Source organism: Schistocerca serialis, chromosome 9, assembly GCF_023864345.2.
Source record: "Schistocerca serialis cubense isolate TAMUIC-IGC-003099 chromosome 9, iqSchSeri2.2, whole genome shotgun sequence".
Taxonomy (NCBI): domain Eukaryota; kingdom Metazoa; phylum Arthropoda; class Insecta; order Orthoptera; family Acrididae; genus Schistocerca; species Schistocerca serialis.
In genome coordinates, this window is record NC_064646.1 from 393,943,816 (window position 1) to 393,965,880 (window position 22,065).

The 22,065-nt window shown below is 43.2% G+C and overlaps 1 protein-coding gene across 1 annotated transcript in view; it reads right to left on the reverse strand.

Annotated features, from left to right (window-relative positions):
• Positions 1-22,065, reverse strand: part of LOC126419644 (odorant receptor 83a-like) — a 160,189-nt gene that overhangs the window by 82,083 nt on the left and 56,041 nt on the right. Inside the window, exon 2 of the mRNA XM_050086833.1 lies at positions 10,192-10,482. Coding sequence (XP_049942790.1) covers positions 10,192-10,482 — 291 coding nt within the window. The remainder of the gene's footprint in view (positions 1-10,191; positions 10,483-22,065) is intronic.

A 22,065-nucleotide genomic window follows, 5' to 3' on the forward strand; every position in this document is an offset into this window, starting at 1 on the left:
CCCCTGCCTTCAGGCCGGTTTCCGCGGCAGCCGGCTGAGCCGCCAGCTGGAGCCCGGTAACCAGCCAGGGGGCACAGACGATAGCAACAGTGGTCGCTCCAGACATGTACCTGTTGCTGCATCCGCCACTACTTCGACAGCCAATAAGAAAATTATAACTATCCGCCGCGCGAGTATTTCTACCCGCACGGAGCCGGCTAGAGCCAATCCCGCTTTCGCCAGCCAGCGACTCATGGGCCATCATCGTCTGGATAGCGCCTCGGTGCAGACGTTGCCTTCGACAGCTGGACGGCTGCGCGCCCGCGACTTGTTGTCCGATCCATGGCGTTCTGCGCCGGGGGCAAATCGTGCAGCTCGTGAAACTGACCTGGATACCTACTTTGTTTTGAAGATGGACTTTCCATTGTTCAAGAGAACGTAACCTACAATCTCAAGAATCTATTTTCGTTTCGTTGTAGAGTAATTTCTTGTGACGAACTTTTCCTTCACATTACTAAGAAGAATTTCTGAAGATCATTTATTTACTTTTGTTGTAGTGCATCAGAACAGCAGACTGTTTATGTTCGAAGTTTACATCTTCAAATAAACGAAGTTTAATTACATCTATTTGTGATCTTGTGGAAGTATTCCTAGTAAGGAATACTTCATTGGGGGACATAATGCTGCATGGACGCACTGACATCCAAATCTCTGAGCACAGTAGACCAACCAGTTCAAATGTTACTGATGAAGAATGGCATTATTGATCACGAAGTATGCATGACGCATTTGGAATTGTTATCAGCTACGAAAATTTATGTGCAAGGGTAACACGAGGAAAAAACCTAGGGAGTATTCTGTCATCTGACGTTACATAAACGACTGGTAATGCTCTTGTCCTTGTGGTAGCTGTGCACTTGGATTTCCGTAGATGGGAAGATTTCCGAAACGCGTCATGCATACTTTGTGATCAGTAAACAATATTATGAAAAAATGTTCAAATGTGTGTGAAATCTTATGGGGCTTAACTGCTAAGGTCATCAGTCCCTAAACTTACACTCTACTGAACCTAAATTATCCTAAGGACAAACACACACACCCATGCCCGAGGGAGGACTCGAACCTCCGCCGGGACCAGCCCCACAGTCCATGACTGCAGAGCCTTAGACCAACCAGTCAACGTTATTGTAACACTATATTCGTTCTCCACGTACGTCCTCTGCAACACCCCAAGAAACCCGAAAACCCAGATAAGAATGTCATGATAATTTAAAGTAGGGAACAGTGTTATCCTGACAGGTACGATAACTTTGACAATAATATAACACCTTAAAGTTTTGATGAACACCAATTTCAATAATTACTGAGTATGTCATGATATAGGGGTAGAAAGAAAGAAAGGTTATTTTTAATTAGGTATCAAACATTTCAGTAATAACTGTAAATTAGTACGACGAAAGTTAAGTCCAAAGTAATATGTCGGTCAGAGATAACATTTATTGTGGAAGAGAGTTATAAACGCAGCGAAAAGGAAATTCATTGCATCTACAATGCTCGATGATGGAAATGTTAATCGCTTGCTAGCTTGCTTGCTATCAAGTCGAGAGAGAGCACCGTTTGTTATAGTACTACAAACGGAATGCTACGAGATTGTTTCTTAAAAAAAAAGTACTATTGTGTGATAGAGATGAGCGGACTTTGTTCACAGTTATTCTGACTTGAGAACTTGAACCGAAGTGATATTCTGATAGTGTACGACGAGTTAATGAACTTTAAACATTGGAGATATTACTGTTGGACTCAACCTTCATCAAAGTGAACAGTTACAACGAAGAATGGACATAGTATCGAAGACTGCATTACCTGATTAGCCTGAAGTAGGAAACATTGATACGACCACACGAAGGTAATACAAATATGCCGATTGTAAAAGTTGTCGTAATTGTCACGATCACCGAACTGAAAAGAATCGTAATTCATCTGATCCATCGGTGTGCGTGTGGTGTGATGATTATAAACTAACTGCTAAGAAGGAACAATAAAATTGTTCGTCAGTAATGGAAATCTCGCGTATTGGCTCCATCATTAATTGAACTGTGTGATATTTGATGTTCAAAATTAATTAACTGTGAACATTTTAATTGAAAGAGTGACTTGATGAACATTGAGCATTGAAAGGAGTGTTTTGCCGAAATAATATCACGACGCACGAAACCAAGATAGCATTATAGATTATCTTTGGATTTGCGTCGTGCCCTAGTGGACAATTCTGCCTGGCAACGTAACAGCTACTACTGATACTGAACCACAAATGAATTTTTCCTCGCTTCAGTGGTGTGAAACGACGCCGGTGATGAATAATTCACTCAATACTGTAGTAGCTAACTAATCGGGTATAGCGAATCATCATAAAACCATAACAGACAATTAAAATCAGCAGTTCGCATCGCTGAGAAGACTGTGCGGACTCGCAAACGCACTTTCATACATTCCGCGAGGAACAATTTTCTTTAGAGATTTTCGGGTGCTGTTCCTCGTTATCCGACGGGGACAACCATCACTGCGCGTCGCGTCTCCATTCCACCGATCGAGCTGTAGCAGTAGCGGCTCAACATCAACAGCGACAACGAAAGGGGAGAGGGGACGACACACCTCCCAGGGGTACATTCAGCCGTTTTTATGGCTGACATTGCACGACCGAATCTACTAGAGTCGTTCAATGAGTAATGCCTCATTTTTTTTAAACAGCCATTAACATACATAGACAAACGTCCTTGTTGGTGCTTCACATTTGATGTTTGTTCTGTGCGCCGGTGAAGTTTCGAACCGTTCTGGCAGATATCAGACCCACAGTACAGAGTCAAAATGGTGTCTACAACGACTCACGTTACGAGCAGCGTTCTGTAATTGAATTCTTGTGCGCAGAAAAAGAAACCGTGGTGAACATCCATAAACGTTAGTGTGCAGTGTATGGCGATGCTGCAGTTGATAGGAGTACAGTTGGGCGATAGGTAAAGAAAGTTACGCCCTCAGGAAATGCAGAGACAGAGCCCCATGATCAGCCACGCTTGGGCCGTCCTGTCACAGCCACTGCTCCTAACATGAGGAATCGTGCGGATCCCATTTTTCGTGCCGACCGGCGCATCACTACGCGACAATTGCCTCTACAGATTCGACCGAGCGAGGTGGCGCAGTGGTTAGACACTGGACTCGCATTCGGGAGGACGACGATTCAATCCCGCGTCCGGCCATCCTGATTTAGGTTTTCCGTGATTTCCCTAAATCGCTCCAGGCAAATGCCGGGATGGTTCCTTTCAAAGGGCACGGCCGACTTCCTTCCCCGTCCTTCCCTAATCCGATGAGACCGATGACCTCGTTGTCTGGTCTCCTTCCCCCAAAACCAACCAACCAACCATCTACAGATTCTTTACGGGGAACACATATTGGAGATGACGAGAGCGTCAGTCATTCAGTGAAAACGTGGCTACGCCTACAGGACAACAGCTTATACCAGCAGGGAATATATACTCTTCCACAATGTTCGCGTATGCCATAGAACTTGATGGAGACCACGTAAAAAAATAGCACATGGAGAAGATATGTTGATGTATATTATCACCAAATTCTGACTCTTTAACACAAATATGTTCTGAGAAAAGAAATGTGGGGCATTACTTATTGAACGACCTTCCTACTTCTTGTAATGAGAGGATATTCCGTGAATGGACTGATCTCCCCGCTCCCACCGACTTAAATTCTTAAATTCCATTGAGGAGGTGTGGGATGCGTGGGCGAAACGTATCGCAGCTCGTCGTCATGCACCAACGATACCATGCAGCAGTTCTCAACCACGCTGGGGGGGGGGGGGGGTGGCGACGGGGGGGGGGGTGTACGTTACGCCTTACTGATCTTGTGACTAACATGGCAGCACGTTTTGCAGGTTGCAGAGCATCCATTCCCGCCCATGGCAATCAATCACACACTTTGTTAAGAACCATGTCATACCTTTAGCAGTGTCCATAGGAACATCATAATTCGCGATGACTCTAGTGTTATTATTGATATTGAATAAAAGTGTCTTTTCTCTTCGTCTCATGTGGTATTTCTTTCCTTTATTCTGTACTATACTGTAGCAATTCTTTCTATGTATGGCCCAAGTCTCATCGTGCTATATTACTTGGCAGTGACACGTCATCTGAAAATTATTGTGTGCTTAAATTTTGCACACCTGTATACTTCTGTGGATCAACAGCCTCTATCTAATTACTATTTTATAAGTAACAAATGTTGTACGTGTGAAATGACCAGCATGGAGGCCAGCAGAAAAATGTATGCAATGTGAGAAGGGAGGCGTGATGCACAACGCCTCTCTTGTAACGTCTGCCAGTGGAGTTTGTTTAGCATCTCCGGAATGCTCTCTCGCCAGCTAAACGATCCCGTAACGAAACGCGCCGCTCTTCGTTGGTTCTCGTTTATCTCCTCTATCAGTTCTACCTGACAGGGATCCCAGACAGATGAACAACACTTGACAATCGGGCGAATAAGCGCCTTATAAGCCACTTCTTTCGTGGATGATTTACATTTTCTTAACATTCTTTCGATGAATCTAAGTCTGGTATCTGCTTTTCCCACTATCTGAATTATGTGGTCATTCCACTTAAGGTCGCTCTGGATAGTTACGCCCCGATATTTTACGGCAGACGCTGTCTCCAGCTGTTTGTCATCGACCGTGTAGCTGTACAATAGCGGATTTCTTTTCCGATGTATGCGCAATATGTTACATTTATTTACGATCAGGGTCGACTGCCAGAGCCTGCACCATTCATCAATTCTCTATAGGTCGTTCTGTAAATTCTTACTGTCTTCTGACGTTGCTACCTTGGTATAGACAACTGCATCATCTGCGAATAGCGACGTGATGACTTCTATGTGCAAGAGAGCCTTGAATCCAATCGCAAGTTTGCTCCAATAGTCCGTAAGTTCGTATTTTTTTTTTCATTAAAAGGCAGTGCGGGACGGTGTCAAATGCCTGACTGAAATCAAGGAAGACGGCATCAACTTGAGCGTCGTGATCAACTGCGCTGAGGAACTCATGGAGGAACGAGCGAGCTGAGTTTCGCAGGATCTCTGTTTGCGAAATCCATGTTGATTTTTATACAAGAGATGTTCGTTTGCCAAAACCATCATATTCTTTAGCATAAAACATGATCCATAATTCTACAACAGATTTCCGTCAACGATATACAGGGTGTTTCAAAAATGACCGGTATATTTGAAACGGCAATAAAAACTAAACGAGCAGCGATAGAAATACACCGTTTGTTGCAATATGCTTGGGACAACAGTACATTTTCAGGCAGACAAACTTTCGAAATTACAGTAGTTACAATTTTCAGCAACATATGGCGCTGCGGTCTGGGAAACTCTGTAGTACGATATTTTCCACATATCCACCATGCGTAGCAATAATATGGCGTAGTCTCTGAATGAAATTACCCGAAACCTTTGACAACGTGTCTGGCGGAATGGCTTCACATGCAGATGAGATGTACTGCTTCAGCTGTTCAATTGTTTCTGGATTCTGGCGGTACACCTGGTCTTTCAAGTGTCCCCACAGAAAGAAGTCACAGGGGTTCATGTCTGGCGAATAGGGAGGCCAATCCACGCCGCCTCCTGTATGTTTCGGATAGCCCAAAGCAATCACACGATCATCGAAATATTCATTCAGGAAATTAAAGACGTCGGCCGTGCGATGTGGCCGGGCACCATCTTGCATAAACCACGAGGTGTTCGCAGTGTCGTCTAAGGCAGTTTGTACCGCCACAAATTCACGAAGAATGTCCAGATAGCGTGATGCAGTAATCGTTTCTGATCTGAAAAATGGGCCAATGATTCCTTTGGAAGAAATGGCGGCCCAGACCAGTACTTTTTGAGGATGCAGGGACGATGGGACTGCAACATGGGGCTTTTCAGTTCCCCATATGCGCCAGTTCTGTTTATTGATGAAGCCGTCCAGGTAAAAATAAGCTTCGTCAGTAAACCAAATGCTGCCCACATGCATATCGCCGTCATCAATCCTGTGCACTATATCGTTAGCGAACGTCTCTCGTGCAGCAATGGTAGCGGCGCTGAGGGGTTGCCGCGTTTGAATTTTGTATGGATAGAGGTGTAAACTCTGGCGCATGAGACGATACGTGGACGTTAGCGTCATTTGGACCGCAGCTGCAACACGGCGAACGGAAACCCGAGGCAGCTGTTGGATCACCTGCTGCACTAGCTGCGCATTGCCCTCTGTGGTTGCCGTACGCGGTCGCCCTACCTTTCCAGCACGTTCATCCGTCACGTTCCCAGTTCGTTGAAATTTTTCAAACAGATCCTTTATTGTATCGCTTTTCGGTCCTTTGGTTACATTAAACCTCCGTTGAAAACTTCGTCTTGTTGCAACAACACTGTGTTCTAGGCGGTGGAATTCCAACACCAGAAAAATCCTCTGTTCTAAGGAATAAACCATGTTGTCTACAGCTCACTTGCACGTTGTGAACAGCACACGCTTACAGCAGAAAGACGACGAACAGAATGGCGCACCCACAGACTGCGTTGCCTTCTATATCTTTCACATCACTTGCAGCGCCATCTGTTGTTGAAAATTGTAACTACTGTAATTTCGAAAGTTTGTCCGCCTGAAAATGTACTGTTGTCCCAAGCATATTGCAACAAACGGTGTATTTCTATCGCTGCTCGTTTAGTTTTTATTGCCGTTTCAAATATACCGGTCATTTTTGAAACATCCTGTACGTCTATAATTGTGTGGATCTCTCTTATGGCCTTTCTTAAAAATGGGAATGACCTGCGCTTCTTTCCAGTCTTTAGGTACCTTTCGTTGCTCAAGCGATCTACGATAAATTACTGCGAGAAGAGAAGCAAGTTCTTTCGCATTATCTTTATAAAATCTTTTAGGTATCTCATCTAGCCCGCCGGCCGCTGTGGCCGAGCGGTTCTAGGCGCTTCAGTCCGGAACCGCGTGACTGCTCCGGTCGCAGTTTCGAATCCTGATTCGGGAATTTATGTGTGTGATGTCCTTAGGTTAGTTTCTGGGGTAACTCCTTACACATGAAGTATTGATTGCACAAAACGGAGCAGTGGGAATAGTGAGTGTAGGACGTCATGTAGGCACCTTCTCTAGGAGTTAGGTATTTTAACTGCACCATCAGAGTACATATATTCGCTAATGAAATTCGTTACAAATAATCCATCTCAATTCGCGAAGAACAGTGATGTTCATACAGGGAAAATGACCTTCCTATCCGTTATTGAAGCTGTCAGTTGCTCAAAAAGGAGTACTTTATTCAGCAACAAATATCTTTGATCATCTGCCCTATAACATAAAGTGTCTGCCAGGTAGCAGATCTAGTTTTAAATGTAGCTTAAAATTATTTCTTTTGCACAACTCCTACTCCATGGACGAGTTTCTGTTTCAGAAATGGTAAGAAAAAAGAATTGTACCTCTAAACGTACTTGCAAGTGTAGAATTAAAAACTTCAGTAATATTAATATTAGCACTATTCAGGTGTGTACATATATCTTCTAAACTGACATGTTTCACATCATATCAATAAAATAATCGGGGAAGTGATCTAAGGAACATGACATAACTAAAACTAAACTAAAACGAAGTAGTTCTGAGTTCTAGGGGACTGATGGCCTCAGATATTAAGTCTCATAGTACTCAGAGCCATTTTAACAATTTTTTCATCTGGCCCTGAAGTCTTTCCACTACTAAGTGATTGTAGCTGCTTTTCAGTTCCGCGATCTTTTATCTCAAATCTGCCATTTCGACGTTCGTACAACGATTCAAAGGAGGGACACACAAATGAAGGGACGCTTGCACTGCGCATGTGACTACAACTTCGATAAACACAAATAGGAGTCAGAGGATATGTTCTAGAATGTTTCGTAATAAGGTATGATCCAAGAAAGCACCCTTTGTGAACGATATAAATACCCGCTGATCCGTGTCCTAGGCAATAACAGGCCTACAATACTAAGAAGACACCACTGCTGTGTTACTCGTCTTGGACTTACAATTAGAACAGTTGCTTGTCTCGTCATGCCAAAATAGATTCTGGGGACTAATTATCCGTCTTATACTGGCACGAGTTCAAGTTCAGAGTTAGACATAAAATTAGCTAAGGGGGTCTTAACCTATGAGTTTTGCCTGAATAGAATTCCATTACAATGAATCCATTCTGACTTTGGTTCCGATCTTGCTTATTTGAGATTTACATCGAGTTCTTTATTTTTAAATGTTTCAATTTGTTGCCGCGTCGCCGTTGGATCTCTACAAGCAGCCCACACTCCTTTCTCTCGTCGATTGTGTCGACTGAAGAAAACTCCTCTGTCTTCTGTAAGTTGTCCTTCTCCATACCTCTCAGAACACGCCAGGCGGTCTTTGACAGAGCACGACATGTTAGCTTCAGTAAAGCAGGCTGCGATCATGCAAGCCGTAAGCATAGTAATGAGGAAGAAGCTGAGAGTTGTTGCGAACATGATTCAAGAGATACACAACAGTGCCACTAGAGGCCGTCACTACATAGGCGCAACCCTTCTCCTGGCACCTCTCTGTTCAAAGCTTTAGTCTCCAGATGGTTCTCTCTCTTCAGGGTACTTTCTGCTTCCTCCACCAAGTCCATCAGCATATTATATTCATCCACCAATAGTGCTGCCTGCCACGAAAGAAAGTACTGTCAGCCGAGAACTGTGAGTTCATTGGATCCACCCAGTACCGGTGGAGAAGGAAATCCTTCCGCCGGCAGGGATAAGAGACGAGGTGCAGCGGACGCTCTCCCAGTTCTGACCTTGCAATCAGACGAGTCAGTTCAGGCCCTGTAGCTCAGCCATTCCTAGTATGCCAACATATCCTGCACTTATGATAAGGGACACAGTACCTCGAGTTCCGTTCAGAAGACAACAGTTCCGACTTGGCAAACGCTATTCGTGGAGCAATAAATATAGCATGCATAATTATTTTCCGTCGTCGTGACAATATCATGGACTGCCAAGAGACAGCCATGTTATTTAGACTTCATTGTATTAGGTATGGGATATCAAGCATCATGCATCATGCTGTTAGCAAGTGTTAGGTGACGTTTGTATCATAAATGTTGTTCGTTATATCTTATTCTGTAGCAATATTTCCGTTCTAGTCAAGCAAATGTTTAATTAATAATACTAACGTCTAACCTGCCACCCTTTTTAATGAACTATGGCAGATTTTTGGGTTGCGTTAATAGTAACATTCAGTTACAAGAACCCAAAAACATATATGTGGCATCGGCCACTGTGGCCGAGTGGTTCTGGGCGCTTCAGTACGGAACCGATCTGCTGCTACGGTCGCAGGTTCGAATCCTGCCTCGGGCATCGATGTGTGTGATGTCTTTAGGTTAGTCAGGTTTAGGTAGTTCTAAGTCTACGAGACTGATGACCTCCGATGTTAAGTCCCATAGTGCTTGGAGCCATTTGAACCATTTGAATATATGTGGCTTCTGCTCTTTCGGACAAATCTGAAACAACGAACACCACATACATAATTAAGAAATGGAAATGAGCGTATGGCATCGTTGGCCGGGAGGCCCCTATTCGGGGAAGTTCGGCCGCCAAGTTTAAGTCTTATTTCATTCGACCACACATTGGGTGACTTGCGGGCCGGGGATGAGGATGAAATGATGATGAGGACAACTCAATACCCAGTCCCCGAGCGGAGGAAATCTCCAACACAGCCGGGAATCGAACCCGGGCCCGCTTGCATGGGAGGCGAGCACTTTACCACCCAGCTAAGCAGGCGGACTGTAATTAAGAGATGATAGCCAATGACCCCTTCAGTGCAGATGCACACCAAGCTTGAACTCCTGTGGAAATCGATAAGATGCTGCGAGTAATGAGGCTCATGAGTGGGGCACTACGTCAGTAGTGTGTTGTGTAAGTTGAGAATTTTGGTCTGACAGGAGACGTGTTAGGATAGTCTGTGGGGTTATGGGAACCATTGTGCTCAGATGGTGTACTGGTCAGGCACCCGCCTAATAACCAGAAGACCTAGGTTCGAATCCCTGTCCGGCACAAATTTTCAACTTACCCCATCGATGTTGACCAGTGGCCACTGGAAGCAAAGGTCTTTAATCGCTGTGTCTTGATCCCAAAAACAGTTGTATTACATACTTTGCAAGCGAGACCAGCGTCAATGAGGCAGTTGTAGGCTATGAAGGAGAGCTGCGGGAGATTGCTGGGTGTGTCCATGGTGATGCTGGCGAAGGCGCCGAGGAAGTTGGCAACGTGTGAGATCATGACGAAGGCGAGCACCAGCCGGTGGCGCAGTCGGCGGCCCGGGGGCGGCACCCACAACCCAAGCAGTCGCAGCTCCCACAACACTGACGACAGCGGCCACACCACCTCCGACCCCTTCACGTCCATCTGCAGATCGAACCACTCGTCTTGGAACACAAATCTTTCCTGAACACAGACAATATAGCAGGTGACACTATACCAAGGTGAAATGCTACCTGCTTTTAGTACGAGGCTTCTAGCTCACTCTAAGCCGTCGGTGTGCATGAAAGACGGATTAGGTAAAAGTGCATTGCAAAAGGCACCATATCATGTCACGCACCAGTCAATAGTGTCATCTGAGGATTCCATATATTGGGTCAGTTCTGTTGTGCATTTCGAACATTATATTAGATGCTTTTTTCGTTCCAATGGATCCGTAGTGAGGAGATCCTTCAGGATGTAGAGCGTATCAAAAACCAAGAATACACAACAAATATTTACAATACGTAACTTTATACCTTTTTTGCGGATCCAACGAGCAATGGTCCTCGTGGATGTGGAACAAGTCAAATAAACCTTCAACATATTTTCATCTAAAGTATAACAGCAAACTTTTGGCAGAACATATAACTGTCCAGTTCGCTAAGGCTACAGTAGCCTTGCAACATCACATAGCAAAATAATTTTACAATACTTATTAACAGTTATCACACCACTGTGCTGAATTCGTACATATTTCAGATTCCGCATAATACTCGCATATTTTCTACGAGGACTATTCGGAAAATAAGGACCGATAGGTCGCGAAATGGAAACCACAGTGAAAATCAAAACTGTTTTATTCGTAACAGTTAGCTACAACTTGCAGCTACTTATTTCCACAGTCGCCGATCCGACTTAAACGTTTGTCTTAGCGCTGTACCAACTTTCCAATACCCTCGTTAACGAAGGCAGCTGCCAGTGCTTTCCGCCAATTCTCTACGCTGGCCTACAGCTCGTTGTCTGTGCCAAAATGTTGTCTCCATAGCCAGCGGTTCATGTGAGCAGAGATGAAAATCAGAAGGAGACAATTACGGGCTGTACTGTGGGTAATCAAACATTTCGAATTGAAAACGATGCAGGAGCATCTTCATTGTCCCTGCCGAACGCGGCTGAGAATTGTCTTGAAGAAGAAAACGCACGACAATTGTGTAATGTTGGCTGCATAGCTTCAGGCGAAATTTCTCACCAGACCCTCGTACTAGGCGGGAGACACTATTGTTCTAGGTATCTTTATGTGCTTCCTTTGTGCTCAGAACCAAAAAGAACAACGTAACGCGATCGACGGGTATATCAGAGACACTGCCCGACACACCTGTGCAAAACTTCATCAGATTTCACTGTGATTTCCATTTCGCTACCGATCGTTCCTTACTTTCCGAATAACCCTCGTATTATAAATAACATTCATACGTTAGTTTTTCTACTAAGAAATTCATCATTGCAGTACGAGTTCACCGCCAGCAAATCCTGTGTGCTGCTCTGAACTTTATTGATAGTTAAACTTTTTCTAGGTGCTGGCAAGTTATTGAGAATGCATGTTCTTGAATATTGGGCACCTTTCTGGATCAAAGTAAGCGACCTGAAATCTTTGTGAATGTTATTCTTATTTCTATTACTGATTTCATGAGTCGAGTTGCTGGTTTGAAAAAGAGCTGTAATTTTAATGCCAAAATTCATTAAGGAATAAATGTATTGAGAAGCAGTAGTCAGTATCAATAGTTACCTAAACAAGCCTCTGAATGATGTTGTTGAGTTCATACCACAGACAATTCTTATTACACGTCTTTGGACTCGGAAAACTGTAACCTGGCTTGATGCCTTATCCCCAAAAATAATTCCGTATGACATGGAATGAAAGCAAGTATATTATGCTAGATTTTAAGTAACCTATTTACGACAACATTTGCATTGTAAATAGAAATTTTAAGCGCTTCTACAGTTCTTTGGTATGCTCATCCCAGCTGAATTTACTACCAAGCAGTAATCTGAAGAACTTAAAGCTGTCAACTTCTTCCATCTGTTTGTCGTCATGTTTTAGACTTATACGCAAGGGAAACCTCTTACAAGTACTAAACTCATATAGTCTGTCTTTTTAAAGTTTTCTTGTACAAGAATCATTTACTGATATCCATTTCTGAGACTATTCCCCCCCCCCCCCACCCTCCCCCGACAATACTTGATTTGCTACTTATTGCAGTGTCTGTATCATCTGTAAACAAAACAAACTTGACATCTCTTCGAAATGTTCACTCGGAGATGACTAGAGATTTAATTTCTATTGGGTTTTAAAACAATATTATCACTGACAATGTTCGACACCCATCTGCGGTCCGCTTTGGCTAGGATATTCATACTACCACTGTTCTTACATCGTCGGGAGATTACGGTATCGGTCAACCGAAATATTATTGCTTCGGTCGGCTTATCATGAGTCTGTAATCTGGGTTGATCGTGTAAACATAGCTGATCTGAAAGCATTGACAGTGGTATGCGTTTTCATCAGACACCACTACACTTGCTCACTTTAAAGTCACCACCCGTTTCCGATGACGACCGAGCACAATACTGTCGTGGTTGAGTAGCACACCACTCCTTGTAAACACATGGGACCGTCCGCTGTGAAACACCAAACAATACGGGAAACTTAATCCGGAACGTCCAAATACGATCACTCCTTTCTGCCAGTTTGTCAGATCTCCATATCCACTGAAATTGCTTCGCCAATTCCGTACAACCGAATGCCATGTACAGACCAGTTCACTGAGGTAGAAGCTTACATGGCCAGCAGGTAGCAGTTCTACAGCGCTACAGAGCAACTAGTGCGATCATTTAAGGGGTACAAGTATATGGCCCAATATGTTTACCCCACATTCAGCAATTTTGGGTGGTCCTAAGCAAGAAGCAGAAACTGAGACTGAAACGTTAACAAGTTAAGACACAAAGGAATTAAAGATTATCTGTGACTGTGCATTGATTTATATCAATGGGGCAAGGTGAAAATTTGTACTAGAGCAGGAAACTACCTGGCAGATTAAAACTGTGTGCCCGACCGAGACTCGAACTCGGGACCTTTGCCTTAGCGGGCAAGTGCTCTACCGACTGAGCTACCGAAGCCAGACTCACGCCCAGTACTCACAGCTTTACTTTTGCCAGAACCTCGTCTCCTACCTTCCAAACTTTACAGAAGCTCTCCTGCGAACCTTGCAGAACTAGCACTCCTGAAAGAAAGGATATAAGGTCCCGAGTTCGAGTCTCGGTCGGGCACACAGTTTTAATCTGCCAGGAAGTTTTATATCAGCGCACACTCCGCTGCAGAGTGAAAATCTCATTCTGGAAACATCCCCCAGGCTGTGGCTAAGCCATGTCTCCGCAGTATCCTTTCTTTCAGGAGTGCTAGTTCTGCAAGGTTCGCAGGAGAGCTTCTGTGAAGTTTGGAAGGTAGGAGACGAGGTACTGGCAGAAGTAAAGCTGTGAGTACTGGGCGTGAGTCGTGCTTCGGTAGCTCAGTTGGTAGAGCAAATGCCCGCGAGAGGCAAAGGTCCCGAGTTCGAGTCTCGGTCGGGCACACAGTTTTAATCTGCCAGGAAGTTTCATATCAGCGCACACTCCGCTGCAGAGTGAAAATCTCATTCTGTACTAGCGCAGGGTTCGGACGTGGGTCCCCTGCTTACTAAGCAGATGCACTGACAACTACGCTATCTGGACACAGTGGCCGTTGTGGCCGAGCGGTTCTAGGCGCTACGGTCTGGAACCGCGCGACTGCTACGGTCGCAGGTTCGAATCCTGCCTCGGGCAAGGCTGTGTGTGATGTCCTTAGGTTAGTTAGGTTTAAGTAGTTCTAAGTTCTAGGAGACTGATGACCACAGCAGTTAAGTCCCATAGTGCTCAGAGCCATTTGAACCATTTGCACGGACTATCTTAGCACGCCTCCGGACAGATCAAAATTTTCAACTTGTACCACACACTACTGATATAGTGACCCTGCTAATTAGCCTCGTTACTCGTGGCACCTCACCGATTGCCATAAGAGTTCCTGCTTGGTGTGCGACTGTACTGAAGGAATTCCTGGTGGTCATCATCTTAATTATACATATATGTGGTGTCTGTTATTTCAGACATGTCCAATGATCACTTCAGTGTAGGCGCACAGCAAGCTCGAACTTTTACGGGGATCGGTGACATGCCGCCAGTAATGAGGCTAATGAGCAAGGGTTCAACCTCAGTAGTGTGTGGTATAAGTTGAGAATTTGGGTCTGACGGGAGGCATGTTAGGGTGGTCCGTGCGCTTATGGTGACTACTTTGGATTAGTGGTCAGCACAACTGTCTAATAAGGACACCTGGGTTCGAATCCCAGTCCAGCACGAATTTTCTGCTTGCCCCATTGATATAAATCAACGCCCACTGGTATGTAATTAAGTGTCGTCCTCTTGTGTTGGGAAAGCTTTATCTGTTACCACATGGTTCAAAAAACCGTAAAAAAAACTCTAAATGATCGGTCGTCGCCCGGGTCAACAAAAATCTACATTGGTTTCCAAGCTATGGCGATCTAATGTCAGAATCATGGTATAGTAAAAGTTGAGAATCAGAATGAAAACTGCTTCTATCGTAGCACAAAAAAAGAGATAGTTAGGGATATAAAAGAAGGTAACCAGCTTTTCGACCTGTCTAGCAGCTTCAAAGTCATTTAAATCAAAATTTGCGCTTTCTTACGGATTTACTCTAATTCCCAGAGCAGTGAGCTCTCTCAGATCCACCCCATATTGCAGGTACGGTGAGAGGTGTAAGAACAAATAGATACAAATTTATGAGCTTCTAAGGAGTGGGATGTGTTTACAATAGGAAGTATCTAAGATTGGGAGTGCATCTATAAGACGAAGTAACAGAGTGAGAAACATACATAATAAATTTTAATGATACGTTGTGTCATATTGCACGACATGACAAATCCCCAAGACCTCTGGTTTCAAGTAAACTAGACCTCAGACTCCTCGTGCCCTAGAACTCGAGCAGTGTCTCCCTTATACCTCAGAGACCACACTGTGTAGATACCTGGTATCACGCTTCTATGAAACATGTGTAATAAAGGGTTAAAAACGTGGGCATCATATGGAAGACTGTGTGATCACATATTTGTGAGACAAGTGCTGGATGAGTTTCGCAGTGGGTAAATATTCCGTAGTCAGTTCATTGAATGTATGTATAATTCGATAAATTTTCATCTCCAGACAAGATTCTGTATGTTGCCCAGGGTCCTTATCTCCGGATTCTATCGATTTCCAAACTATTGCGATTATTTTAAAGCAGTCACCATAGAAAACTCAATACTACTACTGAAGGTGTAAAGAATTAGTATGTGTAATTAGTGCTTCATTTTCCTTCTGACAGGGGTTGCTGTTGTGGTATTCCGTCCGTAGACTGGTTTGATGCATCTCTCCTAGATACTGTATTTTGTACATCGTTCTTCATCTCCAAACAACCGATGCAATCTACATCCATTTGAAATTACTTCCTGTACTCGTCTGTAATCTCTACGCCACACACTTCCCCCACTACTAAATTGATGATTCCTTGATGTCTCATATTGTGTCGTCCGCTTTTATTTCCACACATGACGGCACTCCAGATAAATACCCTCAGGAAATATTCCAAGCACGCAAATTTACATTCGATGTTAAGAAACCTGCCTTCTTGAGAAATACACTTCTTGCCATTCCGTCCAAGTTTGTACCAGAAATATGAACGAAACCATAAAAATATTTCTGATTGTGATAAATCGCTGAATTGTTGCATATCCTAGATCAAAATTAGATATAATTCGAAATTCTTGCTTCGGCGGCCTAGGAAGAAGCCTCAGGAATTTTTCTTGATAGCAGAGACTCGGAATTTCGATCAAGAGTAGTAGAAAACCTAAAATATATCGGTGGCTCTCTCTTCTTTTATTATCAGTGAAAGCTGAGCTGCGAAACTTGTCGCAAACAGGCATAACACCATTGAAGCTATCTCTTCGAAGATTTAACTGGTATTCATTCCAATCATTGAATGCAAATTGTCAACTAGCTTAAGAGGCACGTGTACAAAACTCACGGTACTTTTGAGAGGGATGCGTATGTGCTAGCAGTGTGATTACATTCCAAATCTGCAGAGTTTTTATGAAGAAAACCAACGCCGCAATGCAATCCCGTGGGTTTTGAAGTCAACATATATTGGCAAAAAAATCGTGTTATGGGCATCTGAATGCACACTCCACCGGTATCCCTGCTGTATGTATTTTTCTCGATATGTGTAGAGGTGCTCGTGCCGCGTGTAAGACCTAATAAGCTGGCTCCACATAGCCTCCTGAACCACCCTATGTTGGCGGCTGGCGTCCGACCACAAAGTAGTCTAAAGTGTAAAGAAATCACATTTCATTCATAAGTGGACTCGTTCAAAAGATATTTTCTTTTATATGCATGAACTCTGGTTGCTCTCTTTACTTCAACTGCAGTGGTTTTATTTCTGTCATTTGACTTTACATTTCCTACGAGTGTAACTCAAAAATCTCTCTAGGTGAACGCCGTGAGATGGAAATATTGGAAACCGACCAAACATAACAAAATATGTTCTCAGCGTGTTCGGTAAACTACACAGTTAAACAGTATCCTATGTTTTACGTTTCAGTATAAAATCCGATGATCGTTTTCGAATTTCTGTTGCACTTTTTATTATGGAAAATGATTTAATTTGCATATTACAGAATTAAAAACTTCCAGTACTAAAACAAAAAATTACACTAATTTCATAGGTTTATTCTTTCCACTCTAATTTTTATTACACCTAGAACAATGCAATACGTATAGTTCTGTGTGCTTTCACTAAAAGCTTTTTAAGGTCTCAGTACTTACCTGAAATCGAAATTAGTTCTTTCTAACTTTAACTCTCTGGTGTGCAAAAACTACGGACGAAAGTAAGTTTCGCATTGTGCGTCACTAGCAAGTAACACAGCGCGATGAAAGTTGGACCATACATAGAAAGAACTCAAAAAAATGGTTCAAATGGCTCTGAGCACTACGGGACTTAACATCTATGGTCATCAGTCCCCTAGAACTTAGAACTACTTAAACCTAAGTAACCTAAGGACATCACACAACACCCAGCCATCACGAGGCAGAGAAAATCCCTGACCCCGCCGGGAATCGAACCCGGGCGTGGGAAGCGAGAACGCTACCGCACGACCACGAGATGCGGGCATAGAAAGAACTGCTACGTATAATGCCAAAGGTAACCGAACCAAATACACAAGGAGATGAACAACAATGAACGTTCATTCAAAGACAGTAATTACGCCGCAGTCATCGCCATTCATGGTGGTCCACTGCACATTACAAAAGGCGTGACGTGCTTCGTAATAAGGTGTGCCGCCGTCATTAACGACTATGCATGCTCCGCAACGTGCTCCCACATTGGCCTCAAGGTTGGCAAGGAGTTCTTGTAGTTGGGAGGTTGACGATTTTTGGATGGTCCTCATCACATGTGGGCGAGCTGCGTTACGTCTCCCCAACGTATCCCGGAAGTGCTCTATAGGCTAAGTCGGGAAAACGGGCAGGCAAGTCTAAACGCCGATGCCATTTACTTCCAAAAAATCCTTCACAAGAGTTTTTAGATGCCGTCGTTCGCTACCATCCAAAAATATGAGGTCAGGACAGAGTGCACCCCCGAAATGACGTTGATCGGAGAGTGCACCCTGGTCAAATTATGTTTAAAGCTCATAGCATGAGCCCAAGTGAAGGTAATTAATGCGGATGTGTGTGTGTGAGAGAGAGAGAGAGAGAGAGTGGGGGAAGAGAGGGAGACGCCGAATGATGACATGTCGCTCGTGTGGGAAAACGTTGTGGAAGTGGCCCTGGCCGCCACCGAAGTATTGGACGTAGGACGGAGGAGTGCTCGTGCCGCGTGTAAGACCTAATAAGCTGGCTCCACATAGCCTCCTGAACCACCCTATGTTGGCGGCTGGCGTCCGACCACAAAGTATTGAGAAATGTCTTGGAAGTCTGAGAAATGGTCCATCGCCATATCTACAATCTGCCTGCAGTGTCCGCCAACCCCTCTGTCTCGAATGGTCTATATCTACAGCTACATGGTTACTATGCAATTCACACTTACGTGCCTGGCAGAGGGTTCATAGAACCATTTTCATACTACTTCTCTACCATTCCGTCCGGCCGCTGTTCTCGAGCCGTTCCAGATGCTTCAGTCCGGAACCACGCGGTTGCTACGGTCTCAGGTTCGAATCCTGCCTTGGTCATGGATGCGTGTGATGTCCTTAGGTTGGTTAGGTTTAAGTAGTTCTAAGTTCTAGGGGACTGATGACCTCAGATCTTAAGTCCCATAATGCTTAGAGCCATTTTTTTCTACCATTCCACTCTCGAATGGCTTGTGGGAAAAAGGAACACGGAAATCTTTCCGTTCGAGCTCTGATTTCTCTTATTTTATTTTGATAATCATTTCTCTTACGTAGGTGGTTGTCAACAAAACATTTTCACAGCCGTCAGAGAAAGTTGGTGATTGAAATTTCGTAAACAGACCTCGCCGCAAAGAAAACCGCCTTTGTTTCAGTGACTGCCACCCCAATCCGTGTATCATATCAGTGACACTGTCACCTCTATTGCACGATAACACGAAACGAGCTGCCGTGCTTTGCACTTTTTCGATGTTCTCCGCCAATCCTACCTGGTAAGGATCCTACACTGCGCACCAATATCCTAGCTGAGGATGGACAAGGGTAATGTAGGCTGTCTCTTTAGTGGGTTTGTCTCATCTTCTAAGTGTTCTGCCAACTAACCGAAGTCTTTGTTTTGCCTTCCCCACAATATTATCTATGTGGTCTTTCCATTTTAAGTTGCTCGTAATTGTAATTTCTTGGTATTTAGTCGAATTGACAGGCCTTAGATTTGTGCGATTTATAGTGTACCCAAAATTTATCGGGTTTCTTTTAGTACCCATGTGGATGACCTCACACTTTTCTTTGTTTAATGCCAACTGCCACTTTTCGCACCGTACAGTAATTCCCTCTAGATCATTTTGTAATTGGAATTGATCGTCTGACGATTTTATTAGTCGGTAACTTACAGCGTCATCTGCAAACAGTCTAAGGGGGCTGCTCAGATTATCATCTAGATCATTTATGTAAATCAGGATCTGCAGAGCGCCTATGTCACTACCTTTCGGAAAGCCAGATATCACTTCTGTTCTACTCGATGATTTACCGTCTATCACTACGATTGTGACCTCTCTGGAGGAAATCACGAATCCAGTTACACAACTGATACGATACTCCATACGCACCAATTTGATTAATAGTCGCTTGTGGGGAACGGTATCGAAAGCCTTCTGGAAATCTAGGAATATGGAATCGATATGAGATCGCTTGTCGACAGCATTCATTACTTCATGGGAATAAAGAACTAGCTGTGTTGACCAAGAACGATATTTTCTGAATCCGTCTTGGTTATGTATCAATAAGTCATTTTCTTCAAGGTGATTCATAATGTTCGAGTACAGTATATGCTCCAACATGTGTCGACATGCTTATAGTCTCACCAGACCCACAAGAGTAGTGGCGGCGTTAGCAGTCGGCAACACCTGACGGCCTCTCGCCTGTGGGGTCTCGCAAAAAAGTTGTTCAGATTGTTAAAATTTTAGTTATTTAGTTATCCGTATTTATTTCCGTAGATGTGTAGCAATACTTTTCTACGGTCTTCTGGCAACATGACGAAAGCTAATCTCCTATTACACGATGCACCTAAGGTGTATACATATGGAGCAGCGTCCCATGCGAACTGTAGACCGGTTCGGATAGATCGATTACTACACGATACACGCGGGATATACCCGTCATAAGGTGTCTGACTGGTCTGATGCGAACCGCCACAAATTTCGCCACAAATTTCATTACAAATTTTAATTCCACTCTTGAACCTTTCTTTTACTTCCATCATCGCTTTTTCGATGTATAGATTGAACAGCAGGGACGAAAGCCTACGTCAGTATCTCACACACTTTTTAATCCGAGCACTTCGTTCTTTGTCTTCCTCTCTTATTGTTCCCTCTTGTTATTGAACATATTTATTACCCGTCTTTCCCAATTTTTATTCCAATTTTTCTCCTTCTCCAGGTCGATAAGTCCTATGAACATTTCTTGATTCTTCCGTAGTCTTACCCCCAGTATCTACCGAAACGTCATAAGTGCTTCTCTGATGTGTTTACCTTTCCTAAAGCAAAAGTGATCGCCATCTAACCCATACTCAGTTTTCTTTTCCACTCTGCTGTATGCTATTCTTCTCACCAACTTAATTCCTGCTCTTGTCAGCTCTTACAGTCTTCGGAATTGTGTGAATTATGATTTTTCGAAAATCAGATATTTATCGCCAGTCTCATACAAGCTACACACCAACGTGACTTGTAGTTTTGTTACCACTTCCACCAATAATTTTAGGAATTCCTATGGAATGTCATCTGTCCCTTCTGCTTTACTCGTTCTTAAGCCTTCCAAAGCTCTTTAAAATTCTGATTCTAGTAACTGACCTCTATCTCCTTGAATCGATTCCTCTTTCTTCTTCCATCACGTCGTCAGACAAGTCTTCCCCCTCAAAGAGGCCTTTTAGCTACTCTTTCCATCTACCCACTGTATTTAAGTGTGGAATTCCTCTTGCATTCTTAATGTTAAATCGCTTGCTTTTAATTTCATCGACGGTTGTTTTGACTTTTCTGTATGCTGAGACAGTTCTTCCGACCATCATATCTTTTTCGATTTCTTCACATTTTTCATGCAACCATGCATCCATTTCGCCTTAGCTTCCCCACACCTCCTATTTATTTCAATCCTAAGTGACTTGCATTTCTGTATTCCTAATTTTCCTTGAACATTTTTGTACTTCCTTATTCATCGGTCAATTCAAGCATTTCTTCTGTTACCTGTTTTCTTCACAGTTACTTTCTATGTGCCTACGTTTTTCTTTCCAATTTCTGTGATGGCCGTTTTTAGTGATGACCATTTCCCTTCAACTGAACTGCGTATTGAGCTACCCTTAAGTGAAAAGTTTGTTATTTGTTTATTGTAAATAGGTTATTATTTATATTTTAATACATTTATCACAGTGTTGTGATTTATTTGATATTTGTAAGGTAATTCAGTATATATTTCTTAGTATATTTATTTATCTGTAAAACGTTATTTATTTCACCGTCGCAAATTCACGTAAGTATTTCGTAAATAATTTTTATATCTTAATCTTATTTATTCTGCCGTCATACAAGGCAGAATACAAAAATTATTCCGCCACGTATGATCGTCGCACATACTACTCTCTCTACACTACAACAACGAGTACTTTAACTACTTTACTTATCCGCCTACTTAACAAAAAATATTTCTTAGACCATCATGTCTGGAGAACCCTCATGAGACAGGGTCTTAGGGAGGAAATGGGAACCCAGGACATCTCAAAGAAGAAGACAGGCTTAGACAGTTATATTTAATTACATTAAGTACATAGGTTTAACATCAGAAGAGGCACCAATGTTAGCACTGAATAGGGGATCATATAGAAATTTTATAAGGGGGCTATGCTCCAGACTGAACGCTGAAAGGCATAATGTCTTAAATGATGATGATGATTTAAGTACAACGAAATCCTTAAAAAATTTTCTTCAAGTCTAACTGCTTCAGATGCTTCTGAGAATTGTGTCTT